The sequence below is a fragment of the Myxine glutinosa genome, chromosome 10 (genome assembly GCF_964187855.1).
Source record: "Myxine glutinosa chromosome 10, kmMyxGlut1.1, whole genome shotgun sequence".
Taxonomy (NCBI): domain Eukaryota; kingdom Metazoa; phylum Chordata; class Myxini; order Myxiniformes; family Myxinidae; genus Myxine; species Myxine glutinosa.
The window spans coordinates 67,268,341-67,285,022 of record NC_136270.1 but is presented as its reverse complement, the minus strand read 5'-3'; the positions used below and the strand labels follow the sequence as shown (position 1 = coordinate 67,285,022).

At 42.2% G+C, this 16,682-nt stretch overlaps 1 protein-coding gene across 1 annotated transcript in view; it reads right to left on the bottom strand.

Moving 5' to 3' along the window:
* The window catches only part of LOC137434127 (tubulin polymerization-promoting protein family member 3), a 93,829-nt gene that overhangs the window by 22,432 nt on the left and 54,715 nt on the right, over nt 1–16,682 (bottom strand). Inside the window, exon 3 of the mRNA XM_068126829.2 lies at nt 7,257–7,410. Coding sequence (XP_067982930.1) covers nt 7,257–7,410 — 154 coding nt within the window. The remainder of the gene's footprint in view (nt 1–7,256; nt 7,411–16,682) is intronic.

Below are 16,682 nucleotides of genomic sequence, written 5' to 3'. Positions count from 1 at the left end.
CCGCCATAAACTCAGTTACGCGTTCGCACGTAATTTAGAGCGAAAAGCGATTGCGTTTTTTCACATTTCAGCGAGGAACATTGCCATTCACACCACATAGGTTTTTGTTTTTCTTTCATCTTTAGATCCATATTTTTTTTCAGCGAGGAATATTATACACAGAATCTGAGGCGGTGGCAGAGCAGCGCGCTGGTTCGCTCAGAGCGATCACGTGATGTTCCTTGCTGCCATAAACTCACAGCAAGTAGCATAGATTTTAGCATGATTAGCATTTAGCATGATTTAGCATAGATAGTAGCATGTTTCACATAGATTTTAGCATGATTAGCATTTAGCATGATTTAGCATGATTTAGCATAGATAGTAGCATGTTTCACATAGATTTTTTTTCAGCGAGGAATATTATACATGGAATCTTAGCCGGTGGCAGAGCAGCGCGCTGATTCGCTCAGAGCGATCACGTGATGTTCCATCCCCGCCGCCAGACCATTGAACATAAAACAGTTTGTGTGTGTGTAATGTAATGTTACCTCCCCTCCCCCCCTCCGTCCTCCCCTCCCCCCTCCATCCTCCCCTTCCCCCCATTTCCCTCCCCCCTCCATCTCCCCTTCCCCTTCCCTCCACCCTACCCCCTACCCCTTTCCCCTCCACTTCCCCCTTCCCCACCCCTTCCCCTCCCCCCCCTCCCCTCCCTCCCCTCCCCCCACCTCTCCCCTCCCCCTCTCTCCCCCTCTTCCTCCCCTCCCCTTCCTCCCTCCCCTCCTCTCCCCTCCCCCTCTTCCTCCCCCTCCCCTCCCCCTCCTCCTCCCCTTCCCCCACCTCCCCCCTCCATCCCCTCCCCCTCCCCCTCCCCTCCCCCCTCTTCCTCCCCCCTCCTTCTCCCCCTCCCCACCCCCTCCCCCCCTCTCCATCCTCCCTCCCCCCTCCATCCTCCCCTTCCCCCTCCCTCCTTCCCCTCCCCCTCCCCCTTCTCCCTCCCCTCCCCCCTCCCCTCCCCTCTATCCTCCCCTTCCCCCCCTTCCCCTTACCCCTCCCTTCCCCCTCCATGCTACCCCCTCCCTTCCCCCTACACCCTACCCCCTCCCTTCCCCCTACACCTACCCCTCCCCTTTCCCCCTCCCCTTCCCCCCCTTACCCTCCCCCTTCACCCATACCCTCCCCCTTCCCCCCCTACTCCCCCTCCCCTCACCCCTCCCTCCCCCTCCCCCCTCCTTTTCCCTCCCCCCTCCACTCCCCCTCCCTCCCCTCCCCCTCCCCCTCCTTTCTCTCTCCCCCTCCCCTCCCCTCCCCCCTCTTCTCCCCTCCCCCCCTCTCCTCCCCTCCCCCCCTTCCCCCTCCCCATCCCCTCCCCCGTCCGGCAATGCCGGGTACTTCTGCTAGTTATAAATAAAACTGAAAACATCAGCAAATCCAATACATCCTAACACTTAACAAGTGTAATGTTACCTTGTTATTGACCAATAGTACATAAATTAACTTTTGTGGAAGAATATAACAAACAAGACTTGAGCCTATTCAGCTTCCGCCCTCCCCTCAGTATGGTCCATTCTATAATTTGAAACCATTGAACTGCAGTACATTTCAATTTCATATCTCAATCTGATTTTGGTCTACCTTAGCTTCAACCATGGCCTTCTCTAGGTCATCAATTTGTATTTTTTTGTTGTCCACTGGCTGACCCTTCTTGTTACATATCCGGCCCAGTTCCATTTCAGTTTTATAATTGTGATCCAAATGTCAAGGAATTTAACTTTTTTTTCTTCATTTTTTAAATTTTATACACGGTCGAGGCTCATGGAAGAGCTAAGACACAGAACAGATCACGACACAACATAACAAAGGGAACAGCAGAAGAAAGGGGAAACACCAACAGCAGGGCAGAGGGAGAAGGTAGACGGAGATGGACAAACAAGGGATGCAGGTAACAATGAGGGTGAGGGGGGAATGGAAAAAGGTGAACAAGATGGATACATAAGTAAAGTGTTTATGAGGGGTGGAGTGGATAAACAGGTGGAGAAAAGATCATGGCTTTGGATGGGAGATTACCTGAGATGGTGGTGAATAGCTGGTTTGAAGACCTGGAGGGCAGAATGATATCGAAGAGTGTGAAAGGTGGTTCGATAGGCGAGAAAAATTAGTGGAGGTGAGCAGTGGTTCTGGATTTAGGCAGTTTCACTAGGAGGGGGTTGCTGGTGGACTGCCTGTTGTTGGAGACCATGTTTCGTTGGCAGCCTTATACAGTGCCTTCAAGAAAGTATTCACAGGCACCCCTTGACTTTTTCACATTTTGTTGTGTTCCAGCCTGAATTTTGCATGGATTCAATTGAGATTATTTTTTTTCACTGATCTATACATAGGCTAATACGCCATAATGTCAAAGTGCCATTTTTGTTTTAGAATGTTTTTTTACAAAATAATTAAAAATGAAAAGGTCATGTCGAGTCAATATGTATTCAGCACCTTTGTTATGACACTCTAAATCGAGCTCATGTGCTCCAGATTCCTTCAATTGTCCTTGAGATGTCTCTACAACTTGACTGGAGCCCACCTGTGGCCAATTCAATTGATTGGACATTGTACATGATTTAGAGAGAAACAGAAACACAGTTCACAGTGCATGTCAGAGCAGAAACTCTAGCATGAAGTCCAAGGAACTGTCTGGAGAACTCCCGAGTAGAATTGTGAGGAGGCATAGATCTGGGGAATGGTATAAAACAATTTCCAGAGTGTTGAAAGTTCCCAAGACCACAGTAAGCTCCATTGGGAATTGAAAATAATGTGGAACTACCCAGACTCTTACTAGAGCTGGCCGTCCGACCAAACTGAGCAACCAGGAACGAAGGACCTTGGTCAGGGAGGTGACCAACAACTCAATGTCCACTCTGACAGAACTACAGAGTTCCATGGCTTAAATGGGAGAACCTGCCAGAAGGACAACAGTCTTTGCAGCACTTCACAAATCTAGGCTTTATGGGAGAATGGCCAGACGGAAGCCACTCCTGAGAAAAGACACATGACAGCACACCTGGAGTTTGAAAAAAGCCACGAGATAGACTGAGGGCATGAGACAAAAGATTCTGTGGTCTGATGCGACAAAAATTGAACTCTTTGGCCTGAATGAAAAGTGCTGTAGAAGAACCACCTTTAGAGGCCATTTTTCCCCGCAGAGTGGGGGGTGGCCTTTTTTGGGCACCATGGTCCCCTTTTGAAGCAATGTTTTATGGCCTGATGCCCTTCCTGTCGCCAACCCTGTTTGTCACCTATTGCGACACACAGGGAATTACCAGTGAGCTGTTACTCAATTTGCCGACCTCGGAAGGATGACAGGCTGAGTCAACCCCCCTGGTGTTAATTCAGCGATCGACCGGGATTCGAACCCAGGATCCTAGGAACCCAAGATGGCACCCTAACTGCTAAGCCAACATCAGGCTTTGAATGAAAAGTGCTCTGTCTGATGGAAACCGAGCACAGTTTATGACCCATCAAACACCATCCCGACCATGAAGCATGGTGATGGCATTATCCTGCTATGTGGATGTTTTCAGTGGCAGGGACGAAGAGACTTGTAACGATAGAGGGAACAATAAATGGAGCCAAATACAGGTAAATCCTTGAAGAGAACCTGCTTCAGAGTTTAAAAGACCTCAGACCGCGGCGGCAATTTACGTTCCAACAGGACAATGATCCCAAGCATACAGCCAAAGCAACATTGCAATGGCTACAGAACAAAATTTTGAAAGTCCTTGAGTGACCCATCCAAAGCCCAGACTTTATTTCCATTGAGAATCTGTGGAAAGACTTGAAGATTGCTGTTCACTGACGCTCCCCATCCAACTTGATAGAGCTTGAGCAAATCTGCAAGCAAGAATGGGAGAAACTACACAAATCTAGATGTGCAAAGCAGGTACAGACATACCCAAGAAGACTCGAAGCTGTAATCACTGCCAAAGGCGCTTCTACGAAACAATGACTCAGGGGGTTGAATACTTATGTAAATTAGATTTTTTTGCATTTCATTATTAATTATTTTCCAAAGCTTTCTAAACAAAAATTCCACTTTGACATTATGTGGTATTATGTGTAGATCAGTTACAAAACTTTTCATTTTAAGCCATTTTAAATAAAGGCTACAACACAACAAAATGTGAAAAAAGTTAAGGGGTGTGAATACTTTCTGAAGGTAGTGTAAACAGATGGCAAACATTCCTTTTCAGACAAAAGGGCAGTTTGCTCTTCATGACATTATTTAATGTACCAGATTCTGCCCATCCTGCTCTAGTACGTCTCTTCACTTCTTGGAAGCGACGTGTGTGTGTGTGTGTGTGTGTGTGTGTGTGTGTGTGTGTGTGTGTGTGTGTGTGTGTGTGTATAGATAGATATATACATATATATATATATACACACACTACCAGTCAAAAGTTGTTTAGGTACACCCAACATTTTTTGATATCTTACTGTTTATTGTGTTAATGAGTGTTTTTGTGTTTCAGATTGCATGAACATGGGTGCCAAAGCTCAGCTAACACCAGAAAAAAGACAGGCAATTGTAACTTTGAGAAAAGAAGGCCAAATCTTGAGAAAAATTGCAAAAAATTACAAGTGTCAGTTAATGCAGTTGCTTGTGCCATTAAACGACATAACAAAACTGGTAAAAATGCGGATAGAAATCTGGTCAACCAAGAATCACAACAGAATCGCAGAACAAGAAATCCAATTCACCAATCTGCACAACAGACGTCTTTCAGCACCAGAAATTAGATCCCAGCTAAACAGCTCCAGCATTGCAACTGTTTCAAGGCCTTCTTTTCTCATAGTTACAATTGCCTGTCTTTTTTCTGCCATTAACTGAGCTTTGGCACCCATGTTCATACAATCTGAAACACAAAAACACTCATTAGATCGTATGGCTGGCCTTTCTGTAAACCTTTTTGCAACGCGTGGCTATAATAGACATTGCACGTGATGAAGAAACTAAGCACAAACATTCATTTCACACAGAGCAGAATATTTGTAAACAGTTTTTGCTCCTGAGATGAAATGTTAATAACATTAACTTCGCGTTTCAGTTTTGATTTAGTGTTGCACTTGTCGACCTATCTCCAAAAATGGCTTTAAACCTACGTTTCGCACAAGAAAGATGCATTGAAGCACAATATATTATCAGTAGATAAGCAGATATATCTTTGGTAAGAGTTTTGTTCACATCTTATGTTCATTTTGCACATTAAACACATTATGTTGGGTGTACCTAAACTTTTGACTGGTAGTGTATATATATATATATATATATATATATATATATATATATATATATGAGTTGTCCTTATAGTGAATCTAACTGCTGGTTCCTTCAATTGTGCAATAATCAATTTCAATATCTTCCTTTTTATTTTTTATTTTTCTACATCACTGATGAATATCAATTTTATTTTTTGTCATTCATTTTTAGCCCCATTTTTTCACTCTCTAAATTGAACTCTTCCATCATGATATTGAGTTATTTAACATTGTTTAAAATTAAAAAATTGTCATCTGCGAATCATTTGTGGTTTAGTCCTTCTCCATCAACAATTAGTCCCTGCATCATGAAGTTGTAACCTCAAGTTCAAATCCCATATACTCTGTTGATTTGACCATGATCTGTTAATGTCCCTGTCATGTTTTTGCTCTGTAATAAAGCTTGTCTGGGTGTCCCTGAGCACTGCAGAGAAAAAGAAAGTACCAGTAATGCCTCTTGCTTGTCATTGCCTGCCCAGTTCCTAATTGTGGGTTTTTGATGAAGTCTGGTGTGTAAATCCAGGTGGCCTATTTGTAAAGTGGCTTGTGGTGGCCTATTTGGAAAGAATCCTTTTTTAATTTAAGTAAATGCTCTAAAGTTATGACCTTAAGCAATGGAAGTGGGGGAAGATTGTGTAAATTTTCTTTACAAAATAGACATATACAGGTTAATGAAATTTATCGATTGTGCCATACAGTACATTCAGAAAGTATTCAGACCCCTTCACTTTTTTCACATTTTGTTATGTTGCAGCTTTGTGCTGAAATCGTTTAAATTCATTTTTTCCCTCATCAATCTACACTCAATACCACATAATGACAAAGAGAAAACAGGATTTTAGAAAGTTTTGCAAATTTATTAAAAAGAAAAAACTGAAATATCACATTTACATAGGTATTCAGACCCTTTGCTATGACACTTGAAATTTAGCTCAGGTGCCTCCCATTTCTCTTGATCATCTTTGAGACGTTTCTACACCTTGATTGGAGTACACCTGTGGTAAATTCAATTGATTGGACATGATTTGGAAAGGCACACACCTGTCTATGTAAGGTCTCACAGCTGACAATGCATATCAGAGCAAAAACCAAGCCATGAGGTCGAAGGAACTGCCTGCAGAGCTCAGAGACAGGATTGTGTCGAGGCACAGATCTGGGGAAGCCTACAAAAAAAATCTCTGCTGCATTGAAGTTCCCAAGAGCACAGTGGCCTCCATAATTCTTAAATGGAAGAAGTTTGGAACAACCAGGACTCTTCCTAGAGCTGGCCGCCCGGCCAAACTGAGCAATCGGGGGAGAAGGGCCTTGGTAAGAGAGGTGACCAAGAACCCGATGGTCACTCTGGCTGAGCTCCAGAGATCCTGTGTGGAGATGGGAGAAACTTCCAGAAGAACAATCATCACTGCAACACTCCACCGATCTGGGCTTTATGGCAGAGTGGCCAGACGGAAGCCTCTCCTCAGTGAAGGACACATGAAAGCCCGCTTGGAGTTTGCAAAAAAGCACCCAAAGGACTCTCAGACTGTGAGAAACAAGATTCTGTGGTCTGATGAAACCAAGATTGAACTGTTTGGCCTTAAACCAAGATTGAAACCAAGATCCTGGGGCCCACTATTTTTGGGTCAACCCTATATATACACAATAAAAGAATTGATAAATATACAGTTGTACTGCTATATGAGTGGGAGTGAAAAGGTTTTTCCCTTTTCAAAAACTTTCAGAGTCAAAAAAGACGACTCTTGTGACAACATGTGACTGGCTCAAAAGTACATGGGAAACAAGTCTGTAATGGTATTCCTGTAATGGTATTAACTCTGGTGACTTTTGCTATTGCAGAAACATTCCTTCATGGTGAAAGGAAAACATTATTGATTTCCACTGTACTTGAGTGGATGCAAACGAGGAATGGAAATGTGGAGGGGTGGGTGGATGAGCCATGTGGATCATGAACAAATATATTGATAATTAAAATGACTTACAGTGACGCCACTAATTATTGGAGACTTTCCAGCCACCAGTTTCTGGATCTCTTCCAGCGCCTGTTCTTCTTCAAGCTCATGGAACCGCTTGCGCGAGAGGTCATGCAAAGCATTCTGAAACTGATGAAAACTGATCAATCGTGAAGATCGGTCTCTGCCAAACAAATGAGAGAAACAAGGACAGGGTCAGGAGGGAGCTGCTGCAAAATATCCGTACTTGCTCAAAGTTGGGCCTAGTTTGTGCCATGTAAAAAAAAATACTGCAAAGGATTGCGAACGAGCCATCTCATTACGTACGGGACTACGATATCGGGTGGTGCCACCAATTATTGGAAACCTCTTACCCTCTCATTTTACGTGTTCCATAAGCTCCTGAAATGATATTTATCAGCCTCCAAGTGGATTTCAAAGGGAATAATCTCCACTGGTGCAGGGCCAACTTTACAATGAACTACCACCCAAAATGGCATAGTTCTCCCTAAACGACAGTCGTTTGAGTATACCTACTGAACAGGACAGAATACTGCAGGTGCTCTATCTGGAATTTCAAAATAAATTGTCAGATAGGGTAAAAAAAGAAATTGACTTTATCTCTCTTATGTTTAAACAAACAAGTCCTTCATAAACTATTAAAGAGATCTGAGTATTTTCCATCAAAAAGTTTCCAGTAATGTATCCAAACAATCCCTGATTGATAGGAAATTTAAAATGTGGCTTTCCCACTTTCTTTTTGGCCAAGTACTGCATGTGAGCTCTCAAATTAAGCATTCCTCCAAGTGGACAACTCTACCTCCATGGGACGGAGCAGCAACGTCGGACTATACGAGTACCGAGCTCACCATAGATGCAGATTTTGATACTCGTAGGAATAAACATTTAGATAGAGAATACAGTACTTTACAAATAAATCACATCTCACTTCATGTATTTCCTGGTGTTAACTGGACCCTTAGAAGGTGGAACAAAAATAATATGAAGCGTGCCGTACAGCTAGGTTTATCTGAAACGTTCTTCATTAATAAAAAGGCCAACAACATTATCTTCATATCAACAACAACAACAACTGCAGGTAGCAATGCCAGTGGTCAAGATGAATGCAAAGAGGGTAGACATATGCATGCATTTATCATCTATCAACTGATTACTTTTTTACTCCCGCCAGGGAGTAATGCATTCGATCGTGTCCGTCCGTGTGTGTGTTCGTGTGTTTGTGAACAAGATATCTGGAAAAGTTCTGAATGGATTTGGATGAAAGTTGGTGCGATGATTGCCCTTGGGATAAGGAAGAATTGATTAGTTTTTGGTGAAGCTCAGGATATTATTCCGGATCCAGGAATTTTTTGAAGGATTTTCTTACCATTGGAAGATAGGGCTCATTTTTTTTTTTAACATTATCTTCTTCTATATAATCTTCTATATATTCTATATATATTCTTCTATATCTATATATATAAAAGAAAGTTGATGTTTGTTTGTTTGTTTGTCTGCGCATTCTCTGACAGTTAGGGCCTACTTTCTTTTTCATTTATTGTTTTGGGGAGAGGGGATGTTAAATAAAACATATTATTCCAACTTGACCCACGGCGGGAGTATGCACTCTACTGAGTGGCGTACTCGTTTTATTACTTTTTCCGATTACTTTTAAATAAGGGATTTTCAAAATGACGTATAAATGCTAATGAGGCCTTTCACACATGCGTTGTGCGTGCGTTTTCAGTGACTCGCTTCTGTGAGATGGGGCATTTTAACGTTCCACTGATAGGCAAAATCTGTGATTCAAATCATCTTTTTAACATAATTTTCATCATTTAATTAAAACAGTAGAAATTTAAAAATGATCAACTATAACTGTTGTTCCTGAGTGCAAATCGGACTCACAGAAATATAGGAAATACGACAAATATCCATAGATGAGAGGTGTCGAGTTCCGACAATTTCCTGTTAATACAAGGGAACAGCAGCATTGAATATATAATATAATTGAAAAACAAATGCACACACACACACACTTTTTCTTTCAGCAATAGATGCAAAAATCTAGTATAATTTCTCTTTTGGCCCCAGAATATATATATACAGTCATGTGAAAAAGTAAGTACACCCCATGTAAAGTTTTGACCTTTTCAACATACAGCTATTTGATCTTCATTTCAACAAAATTGATAGATAAAGGTGATATAATATAACAAATATCATGAAACATTTACATTGTGTAGTCCATTGTATAATTTAAAAACATAAATGCAAATTTCGCATGTGGAAAAAGTAAGTACACCCCTACATTTATCACTAATTCAAATACCTAAAATTAGAATCAGGTGCACCAGCTCAGGTGCAAATGATTAGAACATCGTAAGAGAAGATCTTGGAGGAACCTGTCTTATTTAAACCTCAGACATTTCGTTTGGTTTGCTCTTTGTTGTTGAAGAGTGCGGCGTCACCATGCCTAGATCAAAAGAGCTCTCTGAGGCCTTCAGAAAGAAGGTTATAGATGCCTACGAGTCTGGGAAGGGATTTCAAAAGATCTCCAAACAATTTGAAACCAATCATTCGACTGTCCGGAAGATCATCTACAAGTGGAGAGGATTCCAAACAACTGCCAACTTGTTCAGGCCAGGCCGCCCCAGCAAGTTCAGCCCGAGAGCAGACCGCAAGATGCTGAAAGAAGTCTCTAAGAACCCCAGAATGTCATCACAGGACCTACAGGTAGCTCTTGCCACTGTTGATGTCAAAGTGCACGAGTCTACCATTAGAAAGAGGCTGCACAAATTTGATCTACATGGGAGGTGTGCCAGGAGGAAACCTTTGCTGTCCAGAAAGAACATCAGGGCAAGACTAAAGTTTGCCAATGACCACCTAGGCAAAGACCAGCACTTCTGGAACAATGTGCTCTGGACAGATGAGTGAAAGGTAGAGCTATTTGGCCACAGTACCAGAAGACATGTTTGGCGAAAACCAAAGACAGAATTTGACCACAAGAACCTGATACCAACTGTAAAGCATGGTGGTGGAAATATTATGGTTTGGGACAGCTTTGCTGCATCAGGACCTGGGCAGCTCACCATCATAGAATCCACTATGAATTCTTCATTGTACCAGACGGTGCTTGAAGATAATGTGAGGCCATCTGTCGGAAAGTTGAAGCTCAACCGAAGGTGGACTTTGCAACATGACATTGACCCTAAACATACCAGTAAATCCACCAAGGAATGGCTGAAAATAAAGAAATGGAGGGTTCTCGAATGGCCAAGTCAAAGCCCGGATCTAAATCCCATCGAGATGCTGTGGGGGGATTTGAAACGAGCTGGGCATGCAAGAGACCCCTCAAGCATCGCACAGCTGAAATGATTCTGCATGGAGGATTGGGAAAAAATTTCTCCCAGTCGATGTCAGAGACTGGTAGACAGTTATAAGAAACGCCTACTTGAGGTTGTTTCTGCCAAAGGGGGCAATACCACCTATTAGAGCCAAGGGTGTACTTACTTTTTCCACATGCGAAATTTGCATCTATATTTATTTAAATTATACAATGGACTACAAAATGTAAATGTTTCATGATATTTGTTATACTAGGGCATTGCCCGTACTATATCTATATCTAAAATTATATCCCCCCCCTCTATTTACATGAAATGGTTTGGTCCAAAGCGAACGGCTTGCGAGTACGGTGACAATCCCCCCCCTCTATTTACATGCAATGGTTTGGTCCAAAGCGAACGGCTTCCGGAGTTTGGTAAAGAAATCGCCATCGCGTGCACAAACGCGCAGGAAAGCGAATGAATCGCAAATTCGGTTTTATTAGTTTTAAAACATAGTTTAACGCCAACATAGTTTGCAAACGTGAAATAAATGAATACGCTCTCAAATGTGCCATCCGAGGCAGAGTGTGTCCTCCACGTTCGGCACACGCGATCGTTCGCTGCTCTCTGATTGGTTGAATCGTTTTTTGGACATAGCTCGGTAAGTAATTGTCCGATTAATATGAAACCTTGAAAAGGCACATCCTCGGGTCCCCAGCAATATACCTGGCAAGTTAAAAGTATATCGGACCCGTGGTTGTCGAGAAACAGCGGTCACAGACAAACAGACGTACAGACGTACAGACGTACAAACGTACAAACGTACAAACAGAGATTACTGGAATTATAGATAGATTAAATCAACTTTATCAATATTGTTGAAATGAAGATCAAATAGCTGTATGTTGAAATATTTTGAAAAAGTCAAAACTTTACATGGGGTGTACTTACTTTTTCACGTGACTGTATATATGTATATATATATATAGTATATTGTTTTTGAAGTATTTTTGGCTTCTTTTTTAATCTTTGTGAGCCATTTTCGGTAACGATCCTTATCGCGCACACAATATAACTTCACTTGCTCCGAAAAGATTCGTTTCTTGGGGTTTCTGTGCATTTGCACTTAGCATTCTGGGGCGGCTTCCGTCATTTCGAAAGTTCCGTATTGAATCATCCATGATTTAGAATCAATTCTTCAACAGACCTCCGCCAGGATGAACAGTTTATGTTTTGTATCCCACTGATAGGCCGGATCTGGATTCGGACTTGAACAAAAATCTACGGCTTGTTCTTGTCATCTAACCAACTCGTCCACTAAGTTTAGTCATAACTCGCCCATAACCTTTTTTCAATATCATGTTATATATCGCTCTTCATCCGATCTCTCAATGGTGAAGAATCACTTAAAAATTAAATATTTCTTGTATCCGAATCCATATTCAGATCTTCAACAAAATCTAATCGATTCGTCCTTGTCACACACCCAACCTCTCCACCAAGTATCGTCCATATCCGTCCTTAACTTTTTGAGATATTCTGCAATGTATCGGTTTTAGTCCTATCTCTCAATGGTGAAGAATCACTTCCAAAATTAAATAATTCTTGTATCCGAATCCACATTCAGATATTCACCAAAATCAAATCGAATCGTCCTCGTCACACACCCAACCTGTCCACCAAGTTTCGTCCAAATCCATCCATAACTTTTTGAGATATCCTGCTTTGTATCGTTTTTGGCTTTATCTCCCAATGGTGAAGAATCACTTAAAAATTGTAGTAGCCGGATCCGAATCCGGATCTTCACCAACATCGAATAATTTTGTCCTTGTCACATACACTACCTCGCTGCAAAATTTCGTCTGAATCCCTCTACGACTTTTTGAGATATCTTGTTCACAGACAGACAGACAAACAAATGAAAAATCGGCCAGAGACCGAGGACTTGCCGCAATGTACTTTTTTATCGGCCATTTTGGATCAAAATAATAATACATAAGGCCATGGGTTGAATGCCTGCTTGAGAGAATGCCAACCCATTCACCGCCATCACGGTCGTGTCTCCAACTCACAATCCCACGAGATATGCGGAAAGGACGACCCAAAACCAATTATCTTCTTCTTGATGCGTATATAAACATCATTAAAAGTAAATAATGACCTCGGCCAAAGTTCAAACAACGTGGGTTTAATCTCTATATGAGAGAATTCCACATAGCTTATACACAGCCCAAATACTAAATAGCTAACAGATTGCTGTCTCCATCGATCTTGCCATGGCCGTAACACCTATCGGCTCAAAATCCTTTTAACTGTTGACTTGGTAGTTTTTACAATGAAGGAAACACGTATCGGGAGTACATACAGACTTGGCATTTAATATGGAATATTTTTTTTGAGGGGGTGAACTTACTTTTCAAGATGTCTTAGAACCAAAAGTTCATTGGAATTATGTTGAAATTATTCTAGATTTTGTTAATGTGACCTTTAAAAGAAACAAAAACCACATTTGACATTTCGAAACAAATAAATTGATCCTTGAAAGTGATGTAAACTGATATCGAACTCAATTCATGGACAATACTGTGTTAAACTTCTGTACGTTTTCCAGAAGTATCTCTTTATTTTGCACATTAGCCAAAAATTTTTTTAACAAAAACAAAAGTTAAATTACGACTGGGATTACGGACAGTAAAATTACAGTTCAGTACTTCGTGTAACCCCCACGAGCATTCAGGAGAGCACGTACACGTTGAGGCATGCTGTTCACGAGATTTGCCAAGGTTTGGACAGGAATCGCTTGCCATGCATTGACAATAGCCTGCTGCAATTCACGCACAGAGGTCGGCTGCTGGTCCAAGTGGTCGATTTGACGCGTTAATTCTGCCCACAAGTTCTCTATCGGATTCATATCCGGGGACATGGCAGGCCACTCCATACGCTCTACACCACGGTCAGCAAGAAAGTGTTGGATCATGCGAGCACGCTAAGGCCGTGCATTGTCATCTTGGAAGACAAAGTTTCCTCGAAAGGCTGCACGAGCAAATGGAAGCAATGTTTCTTCCAGAATGGCCCTGTACTTGAACTGATTCAAGTTTCCATTCAGAACAACCAGGTCAGTTTTGCCCCATGCATGAAAAGCAGTCCAAACGGTCACCCCACCACCTCCAGCTTGGACTCTTGGCACTATACAATCTTTGTTGTAGGCTTCATGCACTTGTCTGCGCACTCGGACGCAGCCATATTGACGATAGTCCAGAAATCTAGACTTGTCACTGAAGATCACGTGATTTCAGTGTCCTGGCTGCCATTGACGGTGCTCTCTGGCCCACTGGAATCGGCGCTGGCGGTGTTGTCTGGTCAGGCGTGGCTTTCTCAGGGGATGCCTGGCACGATAGCCTGCTTGAACCAGTCATCAGTCGTTGGTTGACTAGCCTTCTGGATACAGGCATATTTGTCAGTTGCTGCCACTCAGCCCTAAGCCGATTAGCTGACTTGGTACGGCCATTGTGGACTAACCGGTGCAGCTGGCGATCATCCCGCCTTGTGGTTCTGCGGGGATGTCCTGGCCTCGGTATTGGAGTAGGGAGACCCCTCTGAGCATTTCGTTTCAGGATCTTTGACACTTGACCTTGAGTGATGCCATACTGCCGAGCAATAGCATGCTGTTTCATGCCGTAATTTCGTAAAGCCACCACTCCATGACAAACAGCATTGTCGAGTTGACGGATCATCTCCAGAGGAAGCGGCAATAACTTTTGGAGATGTGCAGCAGTTGTTTTCCACTAATACAGAACGCAACAACCCTTGTATACCCGACTGTGATGCCAATCATCAAATGCACCTGTCCGTACATTTTGACACGCCACCTGTGATATAATCCTGTTGTTGACTTCTTGCTGCGACAGACAATCAGTGACATGGTTCTTTTAACAAATAAATCACCAAAGTGTAAAAGAAACTCACCAGATTGATATACTGAGTTAAGAAAGTAAACCCAAGTGAAGAAAAAAAAAATATTCCATATTAAATGCCAAGTTTGTACGTCATAGCAATTGTGAATGTGACAGCTCTGAGGTGTCTTTCGCTTCGCATCGCAGTGACGGCGAGCACCAACATGGCGGCTGTCAGATTAAAATCTGGCTTCAAGCCCCCTCACCACCCAAAATCTATTCCGGCGAATCTATTCTGGCAAGTAACAAACGGACAAACAGACAGGGGTGAAAACATAACCTCCACCCACCTTTTGTGGCGGAGGTAACAAAATCAGGATGAAGGTCCCAATGAAAATCCGCCTCATCGCGGCTTCATTTAAACCGTCGAATCCTTCCGCTGTATCACTCCGCCTCACCCCGGCTTTACGCTGCGGTCACGATTTTCACGTTTTGGGTGACCTAGAGCTTGACCTTGGGCCTAGAGAGTTAAAAATTGGGCACAGTCTATTCCAGGGCAAGGCAAATATGTGTGTAAAGTATGGCGATGCTATGTGCAACGATGTAGACGTAGTACTGCGTACGAACAGAAACAGATGGACAGACAAACCAACCAACCAACATACTTGCCGGAATCTATTCCGGCAAGTAACAAACAGACAAGCAGGGGTGAAAACATAACCTCCATCCACCTTCCGTGGCGGAGGAAAAATACAAAATGAAAATTAATGATTTCATGCAGCTGTAGATCTAAAAAAACAAAATCAGCTTCTAACTTTTGATTGGTGAACCAATTCAGTGACCCAATATGCAAATTCTAAAAATTTCAGGTTAATCGGATGAAAAACGACAATTTTATGTGACACTGACCTCTGACCTTTTTTAAATCAAATTCTTAATTTGTCTTCTGCATATTCTCATAATAAAGTTTTGTTGAAAAATTTATGACAAAACACAAATGGTAAATTTTAATTTCAGGTCAATTAGATTAAAATTGATGATTTTAGGTGACGGTGACCTTTGACCTTTTGACAAAATTATTAATTTGTCTTCTCCGTATTATCATAATAAAGCTTTGGTGAAAATTTGATGACAAAACTCAAATGGTAAAAAAGTTACGGCCCGGACACACACACCCACACACACACCCACACACACACCACAAACACACACACACAAGTTATTACAAAACCCCGTCTCCCGCGCTAATGATAAGTAATTAGTACTTGTGGCTAATAATGCACGAACTTGGCAGAGTGATGCACATTGGTACACTGAACATTTTTGGGATGCAGAGTGATGATGTGTCCAGAGATGAAGAGTTCGATTGCATCACGGGGATGACAAAACGCAACAGCATGTATGGTTGTTGTAATTGTGGTAACAAATTAAACACACCTTCCACTTAATGTGTGTCATGGATTTATGTCATGGACTCGACTAATTTGGGGGATAACAGACAAAAACACCATCCGTGAGGATCCGTATCAACATGGCACATAAATAACAAGCACACTGTAGGAGAAAATCAAACATGTGGGATTTGGACCTGGGATGACATTGTTTTCAGATGTGATTAAAGCGGAACAGGTTGCCATAAACAGAAGACAGACCAATGATTTATCACTTGTTGCTGAAAAACTTTGCATGTATGTAATGTAATGCACATTTTGCATGTAATGTCCTTGCCACTTGTCAGATGAAGAAACCTTTTCCTTCCGACAGAGGGCGAGATTATCCAGCACGACACAGAATGGCAACATTGACACACTGGGAATAACAGAGTTAAAGGTCATATTACCTGCACTAAATGAGGCCCTTACCTTTGCTGTCTGTATATTACAAGTTTTATCACATTCATTTTTATCCAACTCAAACTTTCAAAGTCCAGGAATCTGAAGTCACCTGCATTCCTTTGTTCCTCCCTCTTTTCCCACCGGTCGAATCCCTTCTGTAAATCCGTTCCCATCCTGTTCCACTGTTTCAAGGTTGTATCTCATACCCACCACCACCACCACCACCATATCATATTGTCTCCTATTTCCATTCACTATCCTTCATTTTATTCCCAGTCGCCTCCTGTCATATCCCACCTTTCATTACAAGTCATATTTGCATGTCTATCGATTTGCCAATTCCATTTTTCCAAACAGACACATTACTAAGTGCCACTGTTTGCTTCCTGTTGATAAGAT